Source organism: Sus scrofa, chromosome 2 (assembly GCF_000003025.6).
Source record: "Sus scrofa isolate TJ Tabasco breed Duroc chromosome 2, Sscrofa11.1, whole genome shotgun sequence".
Classification (NCBI taxonomy): domain Eukaryota; kingdom Metazoa; phylum Chordata; class Mammalia; order Artiodactyla; family Suidae; genus Sus; species Sus scrofa.
In genome coordinates this window covers 70,753,086-70,775,788 of record NC_010444.4, presented here as the reverse complement: position 1 = coordinate 70,775,788, position 22,703 = coordinate 70,753,086, and the positions used below count along the sequence as shown (strand labels likewise).

Below are 22,703 nucleotides of genomic sequence, written 5' to 3'. Positions count from 1 at the left end.
ACCTGAATCAGGCCATTTAAAAATAACGTGTGTGGCTTCAGTTCTAGTGGATAGGGAATATCTAAATCCATGGTTTCCAAACTCTAAAGTACATGCGGTTCCTGGGACCTCGTTAAAATGAAGATTCTGATGCAGTCAGTCTAAAGTAGAGCCTCTGGGTTTGTAACTAGCTCAGAGGATCCTCAAGCTGTTGGTTTAGAAACTACACTTTCAGTACTTTATGAACCACTGTCTTAGAACTTTCACCAGATGCTACCTGCCTTTTTTCCCCCCGCCTAGTTCAATGTCAATCTCCCCACTTGGCTCTCAGTTCAATGAGAGCAGTTGTGTTCGCTGACCTGTTTGGTCCTCCATCCACACAGTGGCGCTTGACTAAAATTTTGAAGTATAACAAGATGTAACCCGGTATGCAGCTGTGATCAGGGAGATGGATCCATATGTATCAATACAGAAAAATACACAGCGTGATGGGTTTTCACTGTGTAAAAGGGAAGCTGTCCGCACCTGCTTGGATGCTTGAGTTTGCAGCAGGGAAAGAGCAGTGGAAGGGCTGGAAGGAACTGCTCCTAGAGGTCTCCTTACTTCTCCCTGTGGACCTCAGGCTACCGTTTGTTTGTTTCTGTATTTATGGCTGCACCATTGGCATATGGAAATTCCCAGGCTAGGGGTTGAATGGGAGCTGCAGCCACCCACCTATACCACAGCCATGGCAACACTGGATCCAAGCTGCATCTGATATCCATGCAGCAGAATATCAGATCCTTAACCAGGGGATGTGGTTAGAGGGTGGGGATTGAACCTACATCCTCATAGACACTATATCAGGTTCTTAACTCGCCAAGCCCTGATGAGAACGCCTCAGGCTACTGTTTCATTAGAACCAGTCACTAGAAACACAGCCACCGCTACAAATTCCATAGTGTGTTGGGAACACTGAGGAAGACGGGGTGGTTCCTGGGCCTCCCCCATCCCCATGGAGAGTTGCCCGGAGACCCCCACGCCTGGGACCACTCACTGCTCACTGGTCTGCATCAGCTCAATGAGGTCGGAGAAGAGGACATCTCGGTTCCTTTCACAGAAGCCGCTGACATCATACGAGACCTATTGGAAGGTGGCATGGGGGGTATGGGGGGGGAGTGAGGGGCGAGGCCAGGGGTCAAGGGGTCTGCTCTGAGATAAGAGGACTGGGCTGTGTCTAAGTTCAGAATAGGGGGTCAGGGGTAGCCTGCGCCTGGGGGGCCCTGGAGGTCTGGTCTTCAAGTTGAGGTTGGAGGGTTAGGTTTGCAGTTTGGGTCAGAGGTGAGGGAAGGTGGGGGTTACAGTCCAGAACAGGGGAAGGGGGCTACAGGCTGGATCAGAGGAGGGGAAGGTAGCAGTTATCACCCAAATTGGGGGGTGAATGGTTGCAATCTGGGTGGTGGGTTCCTGGGAGGGGGTCTGCCATTGGATGTGGATTCAAAGGGTCAGTATCTGTGTTATGGGTGATTTGGGAGCTGGAGGCTGTGTCAGGAGGGTTACAGCACTGGTTGGGGATTGGGGTGGGGTGGGGAATGGGGGTGAGTGGCAGTGGGGGTCAGGTTTCAGCCAGGCTTGTAGGCTGGGTCTGCCATCTGAGGTAGGGGGCTTTGCTCAGTCCCAGTGGATGGGGGCTACTCCCTGGCTCAGGAAACATGGGGGCTCTGGCCCACTTTAGGGATTGGTAGGGACCCTTGGGGCTGTTTGCTGCTCATGCCCAAGTCAGTGGGAAGACTGCAGGAGCTCCTCTGTGGTGCAGCAATCTAAGGATCTGGTGTTGTCGCTGCAGTGGCTTGGGTTGTTGCTGTGGCTCGGGTTTGATCCCTGGACCTGGGAACTTCCACATGCCACAGGCATGGCCAAAAAAAAAAAATAAGAGAGAGAGAGAGAGAGAGTCTGCAGTCCCGTAAACTGGGGAGGAGGATCATGGTCAGGGTCAGAGGCCAGTGGATTTCTAAAGCCTGGGAGGGGTCTCTGTAGGGGGCTCCCATCCATTGTGGAGGTGATGGCTCCCAGCAAGGGCCTGGGATCAGGAGGAGAGGGACTGTGTCCTGGGTTGGGGGATAGTGGGACTTTCAGCTCAGACTGCGGCTTGGGGAAGGGTCTGCTGCCCAGTTGGAGGCTGATGGGAGGGAGTTTGTGTCATTAAAGGGGTGAGGGGTTGCCCTGTTAGTTGAGAGAGCCAAGGGCTTGATTAGAGGATTTTGCAGCCCTGCCTGAAGCATCATGGGGGCTGGGGGGTGGAAAAGAGTCCAGGCCTGTTCCTAGGGGTCAGTGGGAGGGGGTTGGTGTTCCTGGCCAGTCGTGGCAGGGCTGGAGAAGGGAGTTGGTGGGGCTCTCCAGCCCTAGGGGGTCTCGCGGAATCCTTCAGTTGGGAGGTGGGGAGGCTGCAGCCCAGAGCTCCTGGGGTCTGCAGGGTCGGGGGCACAGCGCACCTTGCCAGCGTAGTGGTGGATGACGAAGCCAGAGCTCCAGCTGTTGAAGTGCTCATGGGTGCCCACGGCTGCCTGCAGCTTCTGCAGCAGCGTCTGGTCGGCACCGCCGCCCGTGGCGTGCATGGTGGCGCACACGTCGTCCAGAACGCTCATGATGCCAGGGGGACTCTGTGGGGCGAGGGCCGAGAGGGCAGGGTTCAGCCTGGCCCCTGCCGGGCCCTGCCCCCATCCCACCCATTGGGGTTTCCAAATACAAGAACAAACGGTGGAAAGTGGGGGGTAGAGGTGTAGGGCCTGCCCTGAAAGCTCGCTGTTGCAGGATGCTGTGGGAGACTCCATAAGGGATCCATGCTTCTCTCCTTTCCCCAGACTGAGATGTTGGGCGACCTGTCAGCTTTGATCCCACTCCCCTGAGCAGCCTGCCTAGGGTGGATGTTTGTTGAGTGAATAAACAAAAGGTGAGCAGGTGGGCAGAGTGAATGGGTAAGGTGGCTGATGGGTATCGTCAATGGGGCTCCATCTTGTCCAAGAGGGAGCTTGGATGAGAAGGACCTATAAGGGCTGGAACCCCCCGGGGCTCTCCCAGCTCTCCTAGGTCCAGCTTCAGGGCCTAGTGAGAACCCCTAAATCTGGCCCAGTCCTCACCAGCTTGTTTTCGATGAGGTCACAGACGATTTTGTTGTTGAAGTACTGGATGGGGGTCCAGCGGATGCCCTCCTGTACATACTCCTCCTGAGGGTGACCAAGGGGGCAGGGATAGGACTGGGTGTCTAGGCAAAGTGCCGGTGTTTCTAGAATTTCAGCTTCATGAGGGTGAGTGAAGGTATGACAGATGTTTGCCTCCCATATAATGTTCCCCCATCTCATCACTTAGGATTGTCTCTGGTCACAGAGCCCATTGCCCCATGCAGGGCAGGTTGGAAGTCCCCCCAGGGGTCCTAGAATTGACCCCCCAATTGGCTGAAGTGTTGCTTTCTCATGAACACATCCTAGTCTGGCTTTTTTTCTTTTTTTTTTTTCAAATGTCCTCACCTGTGGCCTATGGAAGTTCCCGAGCCAGGGGGTGAATCTGAGCCAGAGCTGTGACCTAATGTAGGACCCTTAACCCACTGCACCAGGCCGGGTATTGAACCTGCACCCCTGCAGCACCCCTGCAGCACTGCAGTCAGATTCTTTTTTTTTTTTTTTTTTTTTTTGTCTTTTGGTCTTTTTAGGGGTGTATCTGCGGCATATGGAGGTTCCCAGGCTAGGGGTCTCATCAGAGCTGTTGCCGCCAGTCTACACCACAGCCACAGCCATGCCAGATCCGAGCCACATCTGCGACCTACACCACAGCTCACGGCAACGCTGGATCCTTAACCCACTGAGCGAGGCCAGGGATCGAACCCGTAACCTCATGGTTCCTAGTCAGATTCATTTCTGCTGTGCCACAACGGGCACTCCTTTTTTTTTTTTTTCTTTTTCTTTTTAGAGCCACACCTGAGGCATATGGAAGTTCTCAGGCTAGGAGTCGAATGCCACAGCCACAGGAATGCAGGATCCTAGCTGAGTCTGTGACCTACACCACAGCTCACAACAAAGCAGGATCCTTAACCAATGAGTAAGGCCAGGGATTGAACCTGTATCCTCAAGTGTCGGATTTGTTATTGCTGAGCCACAATGGGAGCTCCTGCTGTCAGAGTTTTAACCCACTGCACCACAGTGGGAACTCCTGGCTCTTTAAAAATCCCTTTCTCGGAGTTCCTGTCGTGGCTCAGTGGTTAATGAATTCGACTAGGAACTATGAGGTTGCGGGTTTGATCCCTGGCCTTGCTCAGTGGGTTAAGGATCCCGTGTTGCCATGAGCTATGGTGTAGGTTGCAGACGTGGCTCGGATCTGGCATTGCTGTGGCTCTGGCTTAGGCCGGCGGCTACAGCTCTGATTAGATCCCTAGCCTGGGAACCTCCATATGCCGTGGGAGCGGCCCCAGAAAAGGCAACAAGACCAAAAAAAAAAAAAAAAAAAAATCCCTTTCTCATTTCCTCAGTCATCTCCTGGTATTTGCCCTGAATCCTGTGGCATGCAAGTTCCAGGGCCGGAAATCAAACCTGTGCCATAGCAGTGACAATGCCAGATCCTTAACCCACTGAGCCACCAGGGAACTCCAAAAAAAACTAGCAGGGATTTTTGTCCATCCTGTTTCCTTACTACTGCAAATAATGCCTGGTGCACAGCAGGTGCTCAAAAAATAATTGTTGAAGGTGTGGACAAAGAGGCTATTCCCCAGCCCTTGTCAAAGCTCTAGAGGCAGAAAACCTCTTTGAAGGAAACCTCACAGTAGAACTTGAACAGATCAGCAGGGAGTCGTGCCATGCCAGTGTGAGGCTGGGGTGTGCCCTGGTTGCTTGGTGACCTTCATGGTCCTACCCCACCCCTGTGTCCCCTGACCTTGGCCACTTGGTTGCCCCTGCCCACCTGTTCAGCCTTGAGGGTGAGTTCGATAAAGATCTGCTGTAGCTTCTCGTTGACGAAGTTGATGCAGAACTGCTCAAAGCCATTTTTCTGCCAAAGGAAGAACAGAGGGCTGTCCTCAGTGGGCTGAAATGCTTGGCTCTGGGGTCACTGCACCACCCCAGGATGCATATGGGCTGGTAGCAGGCTTGTACCTGGAAGATCTCAAAGCCGTAGATGTCAAGCACGCCGATGCTGTACTCCTCCTGGGGCTTCTGCATGGCACGGTTGATGGCCTGCAATGCAGTGGGATACTAGGTAAGTGGGTGCACTGGCCCGCTACTCTCTTGAGATACTCTTTGCCATGTTTTTAGGCTGTGACCTCTCCCACCGGTTTCTCTCCTGCCTTCCCCACCTCTGTGCATACCCCACCCTTGTCTGTCATTCCTATGAGGTGTTAGACCATCTGAGCTCCTGCTTTGGGAGCTGGCTCTGCCCCTTCACCACTTTGCACCTCTATTTGCTCATCATGGATTAACAACAGCAACTCTTTTACAGGTCTTTTTTTGAAAAGAATTAAACAAATTGATGCATGTAAAACAGAACTGTAGCTGGTACACATTACGTGCTATGGAATGTTGGCTACTGTAATCACTATTCTTTTTATTTGGTGGGGTTTTGGCCACCTTTGTGGCATGTGGAAGTTCCTCGCCCAGGATGGAACCCATGCCACAGCAGCAATCTGAGCCACTGCAGTGACAACACCAGATCCTTAACCTGCTCTGCCACAAGGGAACTCCATCACTATTCTTTACAGTCACACCTGCAGCACATGGAAGTTCCCAGGCTACGAGTCAAATCAGAGCTGCAACTGCCGGCCTACACCACAGCCACAACAAAGCCAGATCTGAGCTGCATCTTTCATCTGCACCATAGCTCATGACATTGCTGGATCCTTAATCCACTGGGTGAGGCCAGGGATCAAACCTGCATCCTCATGGATACTAGTCAGGCTCTTAACTGGCTGAGCCACAATGGGAACTCTCACTATTTTTAATTTTATTTATTCTTTTTAATTGTATTTATTCTTTTTATTTTTTCGGCCATGCCCTATGGCATGCATAAGTTCCCAGGCCAGGGTTTGAACTTGCATCGCAGCAGTGACAGCACCAGATCCTTTAACCACTAGGCCACCAGGGAACTCCAATAGTCACTATTCTTGACCTTGACATGTCCTGGTCTCATCTACCCCCATCCAGCCCATCGCTTTGTCCTCCTGATAGCCCCCGCTTTGTAGCTCTCAAATGCACCCAGCCCTTTCTACCCCAACAGCCCCCACATCAGTCCAGGCCTGGACGTTTCCAATAGCCCCCTCCTTCCTGGGCTCCGTGTCACAGCCGTGAAGCCCCTCAGTCTCTCATCTAATCATATCCTGCCCTGCTTGACATCCCACTGGGCACTTGTGAGGTCGTGACAGTCAAGATGCACCCCCCAACCCCTGTTTGGCTGGTCCAAGTCCAGGTCCAGAACCCCTTCCCACTCCCCAGCCCCACTCACCTCCACAAGAAAGTCGAAGAGACGGGCATAGAGCCCCTTGGCCAGGGCATCCCGTGTGTAGGCTGCCTGCTCCACGTTCAGGGTCACGTCAATGGACTCGCTGCGCCCCCCCCAGCGGCTGTCCATCTTGCGGCTGGTCAGCTTCTCCTGCAGCCGCCCGCTGTCAATGCCCAGGAGGTAGGCGGGGAAGGCAAGGACTGTGGGATGGGAGTGTAGGGGGAAAGGAGGCAGCCGGTCAGGCTCTTTGTGGGTGCCCTCATCTCTCCTTGTTTTGTTTATGTATTTATTTGGCCATGCCTACAGCATGTAAAAGTTCCCGAGCCAGGGGTCAAACCCAAGCCACAGCTGAAACCAGAGCCAGAAGCAGTGACAACACTGGATCCTTAATCCACTGAACCACCAGGGACCTCCTCTCCCCATTTTTCCCAGTGACATCAATATTGTTCTTAGGGGTCCTCACCCTCTGGGGGCTGCTCTGGGAGGAAGCAGTTCACACATATACACATGCCCCCTGTCCACAGCACCCACACTCACGGTCTGCACTCTCCACCCGGGCATAATTTCCATCTTCGCAGAAGCTGATGTTTCCCAGGTGCAAGATCCCCGCCACGAGCTGCAGAACCAGCTGCTGGATGTTGGGCGGGATCCCGATGACCTGCATGGCGTTCTGAGGGCACAACAGCGACAGAGCCTGTGCCACAAGTCTTGACTTCCAGCCTGCCCCTGGGTTAGGTTTCAGGGGCAGCAGCACAGATGTGGGGAGTCAGGACATGTGAGTCTTTATCTCTTTCACCTGCTTGCTGTGTGACCTTGAGCAAGTCTCTGCCCTTCTCTGGGTCTTGGTTTCCCGATTTTGTTTGTTTGTCTTTTTGCCTCTTAGAGCCGCTCCCACGGCATATGGAGGTTCCCAGGCTAGGGGTCGAATCGAGCTGTAGCCGCCGGCCTACACCACAGCCACAGCAACACGGGATCCGAGCCAAGTCTGCAACCTACACCACAGCTCATGGCAACGCCGGATCCTTAACCCACTGAGCAAGGCCAGGGATCGAACCCGCAACCTCATGGTTCCTAGTTGGATTTGTTAACCACTGCGCCACGATGGGAACTCCCTGGTTTCCCGATTTATAATATGAGGAGTTTCCTGGGGCACTGGGTCACCTTGTTGTACAGCAGCAATGATCACGCCCTTGTAAATTCACTACATTTCAATAAAACTTAAAAAAATAGCCACATTTGGCCAGGGGCTCTCCAAAAAAAAAAATAAAAAAATAAAAATAAAAGTTTCCTGGGGGCTGAAGTGGCGGTTGGTGCTCACCAGAGTCTCGCTGAAGTCGCTCCGGTCATCGGTGCCGTCCACCTTGTAGGTGTCTGATTGGTTGAGGTAGTAATAGTAGTCGGGGGTCATGAGCCCCAGGTTCTGCCGCTGCTCCTGAGAGGCCCCTTCCAGCAGCTGGAGGATGCGCCATGCTCATGCTTATAGTGGAGAACTGGCACAGCCCTCGTAATCCCCCGGTCCTCACTGTCATGGGCTCCCGAACCCTGACCCTCTCATTGTCTCCCCCTGGGCCCCCCAGTGGGGCTCCCTCTGCCCCAGCCCACAGCCCCCTTCCTTGCACCTGGTAGTAGATGTGGAAGTTCCTCTCGTTTTCATTTTGCATGACCACGCGAGATTTCTCCAGCAGGAAGTTGGAGATCTTGCCCCCGTCGGGCTCTCCACCACGGCTGAACTGGATCTCGAAGTACTTGCCCTGAACCCGAGAGAGCCACATCAGCCCCCCAGGGGCTCAGGGCTGCAGGTGCCGGAGGATTGGGGCTGGGTCTTATGAACCCAGCCTCCTTTGCTCCTCTTCGTGGTGTGACCTCAAGTGGCTTTCCTCTCCCCACCTCCCACTTATTATTATTTTCACCAGCTCCTTCCTTCCAGCCTTTGCTTAAGCTGTGTCCTGGCCAGGAATGCCCTTTTCTCCCTCCTTGATGATCAATGCCCTCACAAGGGGGAGTCTAGTTTTGTGCCTAGCACAGAGAAGTATCATATTTTATTGACAGCTCTCCAGCAATGCCACCACAAGAGGTCTCCATGTCTCTGTGGGATGCAGCTGGTTCCAAGGACCCTGGGCATCTCCTACATGTTGTCTCTGAGCCCAGAGCAGGGGCCCTACCGGCTCCTTCTTTGATCTCTGACACCGTCTGGGTTCTGCTGTGGCCAGAGTTTGGAAGGCAGACAAGCCACTTTGTGTCTCCTTTCTGCCACCTCCATCCAGTTACAATACAAATGACATCATCGTACAATTAAACACCTATAATGTATGACAAATACTCATTCTTTCTTTTTCTTTTTTCTTTTCTTTTTTTTTTTTTAGGGCCACACTTGCAGCATATGGAGGTTCCCAGGCTAGGGGTCCAATTGGAGCTATAGCTGCAGGCCTGCACCACAGCCACAGCCACATCAGATCCGAACCACGTCTACCACCTACACTACAGCTCATGGCAACACCAGATCCTTAGCTCACTGAGAGATGCCAGGGATCCACTGCACCACAATGGGAACTCCGACAAACACTCATTCTTATGTACCATAAAACTATATAAAATAAAATAGAATTAGGTATTTTTGAAGTTCATCCATGTTTCTGTGTGTATTAGTAGTTTGAAAGCACACAACTGTGTGATTCTGTCTATATGAACTTCTAGACCTGCTGAAACTAATCTATGGTGAAAAAAAAAACCAGAATGCTTGTTTCTGGGGTAAGGAAAGAGCAGCAATTGATGAGAAAGAGACAAGAGGGAACTTTCTGGAAAGATGGTGATGTTCTGTATATTGATATGGTTTGGGTTGCACAGGTGTATGCATTTGTCCAAACTCAGTGAATGATACCTTTTAGATTTGTGTATTTTGCTGTATGCAAATTTTACTTTAAAAAAGACAGAGAATTGCAAAATTATATTGGACTATAATTAATGGTATTCATGCTGAAGTTTTTAGAGGGAAATATATGATGTCTGCTGCTTAGTTTGCAGTGCATCAGGAAAAAAAAAATGAATGGAGGAGTTTCTGCTGTGGTTCAGCTGCTTAAGAACCTGATTAGTTTCCATGAAGTTGCAGGTTCGATCCCTGGCCTTGCTCAGTGGCTTAAGGATCCTGCATTGCTGCAGGCTGAGGTGTAGGTTGCAGATGCGTTTGGGATCTGATGTTGCCATGGCTATGGCGTTGAGCTCAGCTGCCACTCCCACTGGATGCCTAGCCCGGGAACTTCTATATTCCACAGGTACTGCTGTTAAAAAAAAAAAAGGGTGGACGGAGATATGATTAAACAAGTATAGTAAAATATTAATGGTAGAATCTAGGAGATCGGCATATGGAGATTCACTGTTGTAGTCATTCAACTTTTCTTTTCTTTTCTTTTTTTTTGTCTTTTTTTGCCATTTCTTGGGCCGCTCCCGCGGCATATGGAAGTTCCCAGGCTAGGGGTCTAATCAGAGCTGTAGCCACCGGCCTACGCCAGAGCCACAGCAAAGTTGGATCTGAGCCGCGTCTGCAACCTACACCACAGCTCATGGCAACACTGGATTGTTAACCCACTGAGCAAGGGCAGGGATCGAATCCGCAACCTTATGGTTCCTAGTCGGATTCGTTAACCGCTGCACCACGACGGGAACTCCCAACTTTTCCATGTATATGAAAACTTTTACAATAAAATGTTGGGGAAGATACTTCAAATATAATTACATTATAAAAATATATTAGAAAATAAAATGCAGTAAGTTGCTATAACTAGTTATATGTAGAGAAATAAAACAATCTCATCAGTGTCAGAACTCATTAAGCTATTTCCATGTTCAGGCATTTACTGAAAACTGAGGTCTATGGGAGAGATATTAACATTATCTGTATTCCAACAGAGGAACTCCACAAGGTTACACTGTTTTTTTTTTTTTTGTCCAAGCCACCCATTTAAACAGTGGCTGAAACAGATGATAAATCCAAGTCGGTTTACCTACTCTGTCTTCCCTTGGGCTCAGCATAGCACCTGACACAAAGGAGTCCAAGAACTATTTGTTGAAAGAAAGAGTGAATGAGGGAGTAAATGGGACCTTAAATGTAAATAGGAACAGGTGTAGCCTGGTTGCAGCCAGGGGAAGAGTATTTAAGAATGCCACATGGGGGAGTTCTCTGATGGCCTAGCGGGTTGAGGCTCCTGCGTTCTCACCACTGTGGCTCTGGTTGCTGCTGTGCGGCGTAGGTTCAATCCCTGGCCCAGGAATTCCCACATACTGCCTGTGTGGCAAAAAAGAAAAAAAAAACAAAAACAAGAGAGAACCTGAAATAAACGTTGCAACGCTCATTTAAAAAAAAAAAAAAAAAAAAAAAGAATGCTACATAGGGAGTTCCTGTTGTGGCACAGCAGAAATGAATCGAAGAATGATGAGGTTGCAGGTTCGATTCCTGGCCCTCGCTCAGTGGGTTAAGGATCCGGTGTTGCCGTGAGCTGTGGTATAGGTTGCAGAAGCGGCTTGGATCCTGCGTTGCTGTGGCTGTGGTGTAGGCCGGCAGCTGTAGCTCCGATGGTTCCCCTAGCCTGGGAACCTCCATATGCCGTAGGTGGGGCCCTAAAAAAAAAGAATGCTACAGAGACATGTCAGGGCCTCTACAGGTATGCTGACGGGGGACTGTTTTTTGGGTGGACCCTGAATAAGAAGTGAGTCTCCCTCTCAGGAGCAGGTAGTTCCTGTCTTCTTGAGCAGGGGATGTGTATGTGGTGGTAACATCTGAGAGAGAGAGAGAAAGAGAGACGGGTGGAGGGAACTTCTACTCCAAGCAGGGCCACAGAGACTCACAAAGCGACTGGAATTATTGTTGCGCACGGTCTTGGCATTGCCAAAGGCTTCCAGCAGTGGGTTTGATTGCAGGATGATATCCTTCACATGCTGGGGAAAAAGGCAGGTGGGGTGGGAAGAGGTCAGACTGAGGTAGGGTGTGGGAATTTGGGGGTGCCGCATGAAATACCAGTGCAGCGTGGGGATACCCAGCTCTCCTTTCTGTTTTCACCTTACCTGGACCTTCTCGCCCCCTCCTGACACCTTGGAGATGTAGCCCATGATGTATTTGGCTGCCACTGTCTTCCCAGCTCCACTTTCTCCACTGGGGATGGGCGAGAGAAGGCACGATCAGTGACCCCAGGGTGGGGGAAGTACCCTTCCCAGTGCCTGATTATTCTTTTTTTTTTTTTTTTTTGTCTTTTTGTTTTTTTAGGGCTGCACCTGTGGCATATGGAGGTTCCCAGGCTAGGGGTCCAATTGGAGCTACAGCTCTGGTCTACACCACAGCCACAGCAATGCCAGATCCAAGCCGCGTCTGCGACCTACACCACAGCTCACAGCAATGCTGGATCCTTAACCCACTGAGTGAGGCCAGGGATCGAACCCACAATCTCATGGTTCTTAGTCGGATTCATTTCTGCTGCACCACTATGGGAACTCCTGATCATTCTTATATTCATTGAACACCTACTGTGTGCCAGGCAACAGTCCAGGCACTGGAGATACAACCGTGAACAAGACAGTTCCAAACCTCTTGTCCTCTGGGAACTGACATTTAGATGGGACAGATGGGCACTAGTAGAATGAATATATAAAATATATCATGGGTCAGACGGTGACAAGAAAAGTAAAGCAGGGCCAGGGGTGGAGGGGGACAGTGAGGCTCTGTTTGCATCAGGAGGTCCAAGCAAACCTCACTGGGGTGGTGATGCTGTTAGAGCGGGGCCTGGGCAGGAGGGTCTGCGGCACACCGTCTGTACCTGATGATGACACACTGGTTCTCACAGTCAATGAGCATGTTCCGGTACATGTTGTCCGTGAGGGCATAGATGTGCGGGGGATTCTCGTACTGGGCCTGGCGGGGGGAGGTCAGGGCTCAGCCTAGGGCTGGGAGCCAGGGGTCCTGGATCTGTGCCTCCCACCTGGCCCCGGCCTCACCGCGCCCTGGTAGAGGTCGATCTCTCGGTCAGTGAAGTAGGGCATCTGCTTGAAAGGGTTTACGGAGATGAGCACGGAGCCGATGTAGGTCTGGGGGCGGGGTGGTTAAGGGCCACGCAGTGTCCCGGCAAGCTGTATCCCTCATGGGCCCCTCATTCAGCTCCCCTGAGGCCTCCAAGAGCCCCATTGTTTGGAGGAAGAGATGGAGCTACTCAGGTGCACCCCAGGTATCTTGGGGAAAAAACTGAGCTGGGTCAAGAATGAGGGAGAACAGAATTTGCTATGGGGGGGAGGGATGAGGGCCACGACCACCCCCAACTGCTGTCACTCCACGGTCTCCTGTCCTATCACCCAGTGCTCTTTTTGTTTGTTTGTTTGTTTTTTAGGGCCACACCCACGGCATATGGAAGTTCCCAGGCTAGGGGTCCAATCGGAGCTGTAGCCACCGGCCTACGCCAGAGCCACAGCCACGCCAGATCCAAGCTGCATCTGTGACCTACGCCACAGCTCACGGCAATGCGGGATCCTTAACCCACTGAGCGAGGCCAGGGGTCGAACCCGCATCCTCATGGATCCTAGTTGGGTTCATTAACTGCTGAGCCACGAAGGGAACTCCCACCCAGTGCTCTTACTGCCCATTCCCCACTGCCGGCCCCCACCCTCGTTCCTGTGCTCAGATATCTGTGTATCCCTTCCCTGCTGCCGTCCCTCTGCCATCCCTCCCCACACTCATCCGCACACACACACATCCCTCCATTCATTGGTTAGGCACCCTCCTGTCCCTCTGTCCTTCACCTGCCCACCCCACCCACGGCCCAGGGTACAAAGATGTAATCGTCCATGAAGCGCTTGCGGAGGTTGCCCACGATGGCGTCCTCGGTGATCTGGGGCAGCAGCACCATGTCGTCCACTCCACTCTGCTTCACATTGTGGCTCTGCCAGTGGAAGCGCTCCTTGCTGCCCTGGGGATGGGGGTGGGAGGGTGGGGGTGAGCCCCTGCAGGGGGCGTGGTGGGGGCTGGTGCCTCAGCACCCCAGCCTGGCTCACCTCCATCACCAGCTTCTGATGGATGCAGCCCCCCTGGCCCCCCCACCTCTCTTCCTCCTTCCCTATCTCAGGGACACCAGGAGAGGTAGGTCCAGTCCAGGCTCCCTGCTCCCAAAGGAGGAGGCCAGACAGAATGGCAGCCCACAAGCATCCCTCAGCCCTCTCTTTTGGTCCCCCAAACCTCCCCTTGGTGTCCCGTTGCCATGGAGGAGACAGCTATGTCTGGCCCATCGAGGTAGAGTGCGCCTGGGGCTCTGACGACTATGGGAGGGGAAGGGCTTGACGGTGGAGTCCATTCATTCACCCTGCTTCTCATGTCCCCAATCCCACTCTCCCTGCCTCAGCCCAGGTTGAGTCCCTAACTTCTCTGTGGCATTTATTTATTTATTTTGCTTTTTAGGGCTGCACCCGCAGCATATGGGGGTTCCCAGGCTAGAGTCAGATCGGAGCTACAGCTGCTGGCCTACGCCACAGCCACAGCAACACAGGATCTGAGCCGTGTCTGCAACCTACCCCACAGCACACAGCAACACTGGATCCTTAACCCACTGATCGAGGCCAGGGATCGAACCTGCAACCTCATGGTTCCGAGTCAGATTCGTTTCCACGGTGCCACGACGGGAATTCCCTCCGTGGCATTTAACCTGCTGCTACCCCTTCGACCTTGAGTTGGCCTCCTTCCTCCCGCTCCCCTTCTCCTCACTTAGAGCCATCCTGGCACATTCCTCTGAGATCCTCTCAGCCACCACATGGCTGCAACCTCTGCTTCTGTGCTTGGCTGTGACCCTGGTCCTCAGCTCCCAGAGCCTTCCCACCGCCTCCGGCACCTTCTCAGGATTCCACTTTGCCTTCTCACTTCCTCCCTCAGCCTTTTATTTATTTTTTTTGTCTTTTTGCCATTTCTTGGGCCGCTTCTGTGGCACATGGAAGTTCCCAGGCTAGGGGTCGAATTGGAGCTGTAGCCACCGGCCTACACCAGAGCCACAGCAATGCGGGATCCGAGCCAAGTCTGCAACCTACACCACAGCTCACGGCAATGCTGGATCCTTAACCCACTGAGCAAGGCCAGGATAGAACCTGCAACCTCATGGTTCCTAGTTGGAGTCATTAACCCCTGAGCCATGATGGGAACTCCCCTCCCTCAGCTTTTCATCAGATAACACCTTCCTTAGGCCTCAAGGAAGAAGCTCGGACACCGGCTTGTCTCAAAGCACCTCCTCTAGGAAACCTGCTGGAAACCCTTTCTGCTTTTAGCCCAAATGACCTCATCCAGCGCCTTAAACACTTATGTATACCGGCTCTCTCAGGCCCCCTCTGCCTCCGTTCAGAATACCCTGTCACCCTGTTCAGCACACCGAGTGATGTCAGCCTGGAGCTCTCCTGTCTGATAAACTCAGGCTTGACACAATCAACATTGACGGAGCATCCACGACACGCCCGACCCTGGGAGGGGGTGTCACCCATGGTATTGGCAATCCTCAGAGCGGCTCAGTGTGGTGTGGGCTAGGAGGGAGACTGAGGCTTGGGAAGTATTTGGCCCTTGACTAAAGATGCAGCCAAACTGTTTCCAAGGATGTGGGGTTCGAATCTGGGTCCATCTGACAGTAAAGGCCAGGTTCTTGCATCCATACTCATGAGTGGCTGGGACCCGAGGGGTGTTAGGGGTGGGATGTGAAAGCTGAGAAAACTTGATCTAGAGCAGGGAGGATGGGTGCCCCAGACAGAGTGAACTGCCCGGGCAGAGGTGCAGCAGTGTGACTGAAGCAGGAACAGCATACAGAGGCGGGAATGTGGGAGGTCAGGGCTTGACCCCCTCAGACTGCTTCCAACCTGAGCAGTGAGAGTGAGCTTTTCTTTTTCTTTCTTTCTTTCCTTCCTTCCTTCTTTCTTTCTTTCCTTCCTTCTTTCTTTTTCTCTTTCTTTCTTTCTTTCTTTCTTTCTTTCTTTCTTTCTTTCTTTCTTTCTCTCTCTCTCTCTCTCTCCCTCCCTCCCTCCCTCCCTCCCCCCCCCCTTTCTTTCTTTCTTTCTGCCACACCTGCAGCATATGGAAATTCTCAGGCTAGGGGTCATATCAGAGCTGCAGCTGCCAGCCACAGCCACAGCCACAGCCACAGCAACACCAGATCCGAGCTGTGTCTGTGACCTATACCACAGCTCATGGCAATGCTGGATCCCTTAACCCACTGAGCGAGGCCAGGGATTGAACCTGCATCCTCATGGATATTAGTTGGGTTCGTGACCACTGAGCCACAACAGGAACTCCTACGTAGGCCTCTTAACCTGCTGAGCCATGAGACTCAGAGTTTTTCATATGGCAAATATGATCTCATCTCTCTGTGGCTGAACCTGTCTCTGGCTTCCCATCACTCCCACCCCCATGCATCCACTCTACAAGGAATTCTTTTTTTTGTCTTTTTAGGGCCACACTGGCAGCATATGGAACTTCCCAGGCCAGCGGTCAAATCAGAGCTGCAGCTGCCAGCCTACACCACAGCAACGCGGGATCCAAGCCATGTCTGTGACCTGCACCACAACTCAGATTCAACGCCAGATCCCTGACCCACTGAGCGAGGCCAGGGATCCAACCCACATCCTCATGGATACTAATCGGATTCATTTCTGCTGCACCACAGTGGGAACTCCCTCCAAAAGGAATTCTTGATCACCTACTGTGCCAGTAACTTAGGACTTTGGGAAGGACTCTTTGGATTTCTCACAGCATTGTCTCTAAGCCTTTGCAGGTGCTGAGCCCTCTGCCCAGAGCTCTTCCTGCCTAGTGAATGCCAATCCATGCCTTAAGACTTGATCAGGTGTCTCCTTCTCAGAGAAGACCTCCCTCACCCCAGGCTAGTTTGGAGCTCCCTCTGGACCCCACAACTGCCTGGGCATCCCTCACCATAGCCCTGTCGACATTCTGGACATCACATACAATAGCTGGATGATACTGCTCCTGGGGGTACTGATGGGAGGGAGTTCCCCTGTGGCACAGTGGCTTAAGGATCTGGTATTGCCGCAGCTGTGGTGCAGACTGCAACTGTGGCACTGGTTCAATCCCTGGCCTGAAACTTCCACATGCCACAGGTATGGCCGAAGGAGAAAAAAAAGGAATCATGGGAGCGTTTTTTGGTTGTCCCAAAGATAAGGACATGGCTGGTATTTTCAGGGGGCCACAGGTGCCAAATTTGCACATGTAGGTAACTGCATATTTCACAAATGCATAACGGTCCTGCTCGCAGCCCCCCACCCAACCCCAACGGAAGTTCATATAAGCAACAAACCTGTTTATAATCACTGGAACTGAGAGCCAAATCCCATTTTATGTACAAACAGAAAAAGTGTATCTCTTTTGCATGGTTGATACCCACTGCATTTACAGGGATGTGACTATCGCGTATCAAGGGAAGGTTTAGTTTTGTTCAATTTCACTAAGAATTGTTCAGCATTGGGAAGCTTATGTTGCTTGTGGTGTTAACATGTCCTGTGAAGGGGGGTGGGGGATGGGGGGTGGGACACACCTGTGAGCCCCTGGCCACTCCAGTGGGTGTTCTCAGGCCACTGGCCTGAGCCTTTCATCTTGCCGTGCACATTTTATTCTAAATGACTTTCTGCTCACCTTGCTGGGGATCCTATTAAATATTTTTGAAAGATGGAAGCCAGCATCTCCCTGAAATTTCACGTCACTGAATTTCATTTCAGTGTTTCAAGGGGCCTGCCCAGATGCTGGTGGTAAGAAGCAGGTGCTGGGTGGGATGCGCTAAGAACCCCCCTGGCTGGGCTGCCGGAGGAAGGCGGGTTGGTGGAGGATGAGGGTGTAAGGGCAGCAGCATGGAGGGGCTGGCGAATGTTTCCACGGCAGAGGCTGAGGTTGAGGGAGGTTAGTTGGGAGAAGCAAGGAGCTGTTGACTGGACCCCCCAGCTGTTGAAGAGCTTTTACATTCGCTGCAGACTCAGAGGGACCTCATGGCGAGTGTTGGTGAGCTCAGGATCAGAAGTCGGATTGGGAGGTCAGGAGATGTAGACAGGGAGAGAAGACTACTTTGGGACAGTCTGGCTCTGAGAAGCGGAAGAGGAAAAAAGGCTGTGGGGAAAGGAGGGGTCAGGAGAGGGTGTTTCCTGTTTTTTCAAGATGGGGAGACCAGTGTGTTGGTGAGAAGAGATGATGAAATTAGCAATCTGGGGGTGAAGTGGTGTCATTCACGAACCCTGCTCTTTAGCTGAGTTGGGGTGTGGAGGTTGAGTGGTTGTGGGGAGGTAGGGGGACTGGAAGCAGAGTCCATCTTTGAAGACCTGGGGAGGAGGGCTTGGGTGGTAACCAGGGCAATGGAGGAACAACAAAATGGAACAATAGTTAACACCCCATTGGCACCTAGTCTGTGCCAGACTCTGGTCTGAGCTTTTTCCGCGAATGACCTCATTACATCCTCTCTGCACATGCTGAGGTCAGGCCTCTGATTAGGTCCATTTTGCAAAAGAGAAAACTATGGCACAGAGAAGTGAGACATGCTCCCCAAGACACACAGCAGGGAGGGACGATGGGTCTGAGTCAGGGGTGGCTGGGCTTGGTGGTTCAGGTCGGAGGAGAAGGGGGAGGAGACAAGATTGGTCTTGTCCAGGGTTCCCCTTGGGGGTCACCCCGGTCCCTATGTTCTCGGGACCCCCTCAGGCTCAGCTGAGACTCAAGGCCACTTCCTTTCTCTGAGGTTAGAGGTGCCGTGTCTGACTGGCTCTCCTGGACTTGGTTCCTCTTCCTGTCCCTCCTCCCTTCCCCCACCTGCTGAGTGGGCCTCTGCCTCCTGCAGCCCCTGCTACCTCTCCCAACGTGTCCCCCACATCAGACACCCAGGACTCCCAGATCCATCCTAGCTCCAGGTGATCACAAAAACCATGGGTTGTCTGTGTTGGAGGGAGAGAAGGCTTGGCTCAAGGGGACAGCGTGTGGGAGAATTTTGGCACGGGATGGATTGGGCATGAGGCCGGGTTTCACCATTGGCTAAGTGACCTCTCATTTTCCCAAGCCTCTGTTGTCCCATCTGTAGAATGGGTTCCATGATAATGGAAGCTTGCCGGGCACGTAAATGAGCCAGGGCTGAGAAAAGATGCACTGGGTGTGCCTCAGGAAATGTCACCTGATGGCCCCAAGAGCATGTAGCAGAGGGATCTGGTTGGGTAGAGGGGCTGGTCAGCATATAGAAGGAATGGCTAAACGAATGAAGCATCATGGGATGAGCCTGCTTCCTGCCCTGTGTTATGGGGATCCATCTGTTTGTGGCCTCCAAGTCCCCAAGAGCCAAGTTGAAGCTGTTGGTTCCTAAGTCCCTCCCTTAGGGGTGAGGGTGCAACAAAGAGGTTGTGGTCACAGTTGACCACAAGCCAAGTATGACTCAGGCTGCTGGGGTTCTTGTGAAAGATAGTCAGGGGCTTGAGGTGGCTGGGGCGGGAGGGGCATGTAGCTGCTAACTTCAGCTCTTCAGAGACGCTCCCCACAACCCACGGCAGAGGAAGCAAGTCCAAGGTGATGGCTCCTGTAGGGCTGGGGCCTTGGAGCCACACTGGGGCCTTGAACACACTTCCTGAGCCCCTGTTGTGTACGGAGGTAGGTAGGGACCAGGCTTAGACTTGACTCTTAAGTGGCCCAGAAGTGAGTTGCCCAGGGGAGATGGGGATCCCAATCCGATGGCGCTAAAGAGAACTGAGGCAATCAGAGGCAGGCCTTGCAACATCAGTGTCTTAGCCTGTGTCAGTGGTGGCAGCAGGAGCCATGGGCCAGGAAGGCCTTGGGGGTGTGCGACACCAGGAATAGAGAGTCCAGATCCCAATGAGGCAGGGCCGGGTGGCCTGGAAAGTATGGGGGTCCGCATCCCCCCCCAGGTGTCTCTCCCTGGAAGGAGGAGGAGAAGGCAGGTCAAGGGGGCTGTTAAGAATATGACCTCAAGGGTCACTGAGTGGAACTCCTCTGCCACTTTTGGGTTGTACAGCAGCTTGTTTAACCTCTCTGCCTCAATTTCCTCATCTGGCAAATGGGAGTTCTGGGGGCCACAAACCTCATGGGATAGCTGTGCAGATTGAACGAGGCAAAGTCTGTCAAGAGGAAACACTAACCTTCCTCCCTCCCCACCATCATCACCCGTAGTAGCAGCAGCAGCGGCGGCAGCAGCCTTAAGCTGGTGCATCCCACAGGCACGGGGCACAGCGCCAGGAGGAAGGGCTGGACAAAGGAGTTTTGCAATGCGCCCCAACTGCTCTGGCCTCCCTGCTCCCGGGCAGTGATGAGCAGAGTCCAAGACTGGAGAGAACCATGAAACAGCCACTTCCTTCCTCACTGGGGTCCTGCTGCGCTGTGGTCGCCAGCCCCAGGGGAGAGGTGACGCTGTGGCAGCGGCTGCTGGAGCCACCCCCCCAATCACCCCGCTTCCCGCCCCACCCTGGCCCCTGAAGCCTTGGCCCTGCTCTGCAGGCTTCTGGGGCCACACCCTGTGTCCCTAAACCATGCAAACAACACTCTCACCTCTAAAGACTCCCAGGTGTCCCCTCCCTGGTGGAGGGGTGTCTCAGTTTGCTTCTATCCTAATGAGAGGCCATTCTCTGACATGTGGGGACCACCCTTGTCTTTCTAGAAACCTTCTTCCTTTTTTTTTTTTTTTGGCTGTGCCTGTGCCATATGGAGGTTCCTGGGTCAGGAGCAAACCCCAGCCACAGCAGTGATAACGCCAGATCTGTAACTGCTAGGCTACCAGGGAACTCCTAGAATCCTCCCTCCTAAATTTCTCTTGGCCCCCAGGCTTTTCTGTCCATCCCCGTGGCTGCCCTACCCCCTTCCTGGATCCAGCAGCCACACCACTGGTCTCCCCTACTTTATGTCTGTACTTTAAAACAACCATCATTAGCCTCATGTCACCACCATTATCAGTGGAGGACAACTAATTGCTGCCTTTGCTCCCCCCGCCACCAAAGTCGAACAGAAACTGCTGATAACCTCAATGCCATACCACCCGCTAACAAAACCGAAAAGCAATGACGGGTTCCACCATCCTGTTTCCTCACCATCACTCACCACCATTACCACTCAAATCACCAGCATCAGCACCAGCAACCTGTAATAACCAACCATTACAATAACAACCACGATCACAATACTAGCCATCCGCAGGCAGCCATGACCCCCCCTTCCTCTGAAGCAGCAGTCAATCACACCCCTTTCCAAAGCTGAAAATGCAAACCACTCTTCCCAAGACTGTCACCCCAAATCAGCAATGAACGACCACCCGTAAATCATTCCTCAGATCAACCCTCCCGCTGAAAATGACCAACAACCACCCACCCACATGCAACACTAGCTGGCACCAAAAGCAGCCACGACCACTGCCAACCCACTCACGAGAAGCGTGGTCACCGCCAACGCGCGACAACAGACAGCAGTGACAACCAGCAGCCCCAACAATCCAGCCACCATCATTCAACAGCCACTCCCCTACCATCACCAAGAATGAGGCACCTCCACCCACCATCACCGCTGACTCCTATGGTGAATGAGCCTCACCCACAGTGGCAGTTACTGTGTATTGTGCCTGTATTACATGCTCCATAAACTACTTTATGAACATGGTTTCACAGAAGCAACATAATTCCTGGCACCCATCACTCTTCCAGGAAGATGTCAGCATCCTTAAACAGGGGCATTGGCCTCAGGGATGAATTCCACTTTTTTTCCCCCCTCCATAATCCTCTTGGGTGAATTTCTCCCTTCTCAGACCTGGCCAAGCAAATTGTTGACTAAGCATTTCACATGGTTTCCTTGGGAGGGGCTGCTTTTCTCTTGAGCAGCAAGTCATTTTCTGTATTCCTTTGATCAAGGAGTCTTCCTGGTTTGGCTCTGTCTTGGAAGGGTCCCCATCCCAAGAGCACAGCTCTAGCTGCTTTTTTATTTATTTTTATTTTTTATATTTTTTGTGAATTAACCAGAGGGTCCTTGGCTAGCAATGCCCAGCTTATTCCTGGCTTTCTGAACTAAGACGTTATCTCTCAGGCTAATGCAATCCCACGCTCCACCTTGGTCAGCTACCTGCTGCAACCACCAGGAACACTTCAGGTGTCACCACTGGCTCTGTGACTGTCCCAGCCACAGGCCCTCATTGACGAATGACAAAAAATGAAAGCTGAAGTGCTTGCAGATGCATGGAGCAGTGGGCGCCATATTTGCAGCCAGCCCAGGCTCCCTCTTGATGTGTGTGAGACCATGCCACTGTGTCTAGACCCATGATCATGACAGTCTCCCCAACCTTGTTGCCACAGTCATCATGAGACCTCAGCCTCACCAGATGGCAGCACCTCTGGCTGCAGTGTCTTCCCTGCCCCCCTGCCACAGAAGGGTACCCCTGGCTGTGTGGATGCGCTGTGTCTCACCATCTTCTGCTTCTGTGATTGCGACAGCCAGACCACCCTGTCACCCCCATGGGTGTGCTGTCACCATCACTGCAAACCACTGTCCATTTGAGCCAGCTTCCCCTCCCAGCTGTAGACTCAGAGTGGCTGAACCCAGGACCCTATGAATGTCCCAGGGGAGAGGTCCCCCCAACCCCTTCCACATCCTGACAGATTTCCAAATATGACACATATGGGAACTGAAGCCCACAGAGGGGAAGTGACTTACCTAAGGCCCCACAGGGAGATGAGGCAGCAAACTGGGCTGGGAACAGGGCTCCCTGAGCCCCAGGAAAGGGGTCTGTCCCTGTCCCCGAGGCACTGTGATCCCTCAAGACCACTTTCTGTCCTCCGGCTACTACTACTCTATACTTGGTGGCCCATCCCCACTCTGGCATCCTCTTCACCCATCAGGTGGGAGTTTGGTCTCTGGTGAGGGATGCTGGGAGCACCAGAGCTGCACTGTCGGCCCCCAAAGGGTCTGCTGTGCCCAGTTCCATTACCCCGTTCTGATGGTGGCCTCTAGGTGCCTCCACCTGGCTGAGGTCCCCCACCCCTGCACTTCACGGCCACCCTGAGGGACTTACCATGATGGGGGTTGATGTCTGGGCCCCTGTGGGGGAGTGCCTGAATGGGTGGTGGCCGGGGAGCAGGCTCAGGAAGTTCCGGGGGGCGGCTGGGGCATGGCCCTGCTCCTGCTCCTTCAGCGGACTCCCAGCCCTAGTTCCTCTTACAACAGCCCCCTTCTTACTTCCTTTGGCGGGAGGGGCCCGCGGCTACAGGGGAGGGAAGCTGGGCCCGGGGGCGGGGAGAGAACCCAGACG

General features: G+C 52.9%; 1 protein-coding gene across 3 annotated transcripts in view; it reads right to left on the bottom strand.

The window, feature by feature from the left end:
• MYO1F (myosin IF) overlaps positions 1–22,646 on the bottom strand; it is a 39,796-nt gene extending 17,150 nt beyond the window's left edge. The window contains exons 1-15 of one of the 3 annotated variants that reach the window (XR_002341669.1): positions 22,467–22,646; positions 13,239–13,376; positions 12,415–12,504; positions 12,237–12,331; positions 11,491–11,578; positions 11,275–11,364; positions 8,055–8,186; positions 7,754–7,888; positions 6,973–7,105; positions 6,439–6,635; positions 5,097–5,177; positions 4,906–4,992; positions 3,096–3,182; positions 2,451–2,618; positions 1,016–1,101 (exon numbers count right to left, since the gene is read on the bottom strand). Coding sequence is in view for 1 of the 3 variants with exons in the window: in XM_021083885.1 (XP_020939544.1) it covers positions 1,016–1,101; positions 2,451–2,618; positions 3,096–3,182; positions 4,906–4,992; positions 5,097–5,177; positions 6,439–6,635; positions 6,973–7,105; positions 7,754–7,888; positions 8,055–8,186; positions 11,275–11,364; positions 11,491–11,578; positions 12,237–12,331; positions 12,415–12,504; positions 13,239–13,376; positions 20,837–20,914 (1,685 nt within the window). In the remaining 2 variants the exon portion in view is untranslated. Of the gene's footprint in view, positions 1–1,015; positions 1,102–2,450; positions 2,619–3,095; positions 3,183–4,905; positions 4,993–5,096; positions 5,178–6,438; positions 6,636–6,972; positions 7,106–7,753; positions 7,889–8,054; positions 8,187–11,274; positions 11,365–11,490; positions 11,579–12,236; positions 12,332–12,414; positions 12,505–13,238; positions 13,377–20,836; positions 20,927–22,466 lie in introns of those variants that run through there. The other 2 variants (XR_002341670.1, XM_021083885.1) reach the window with 2 other exon arrangements.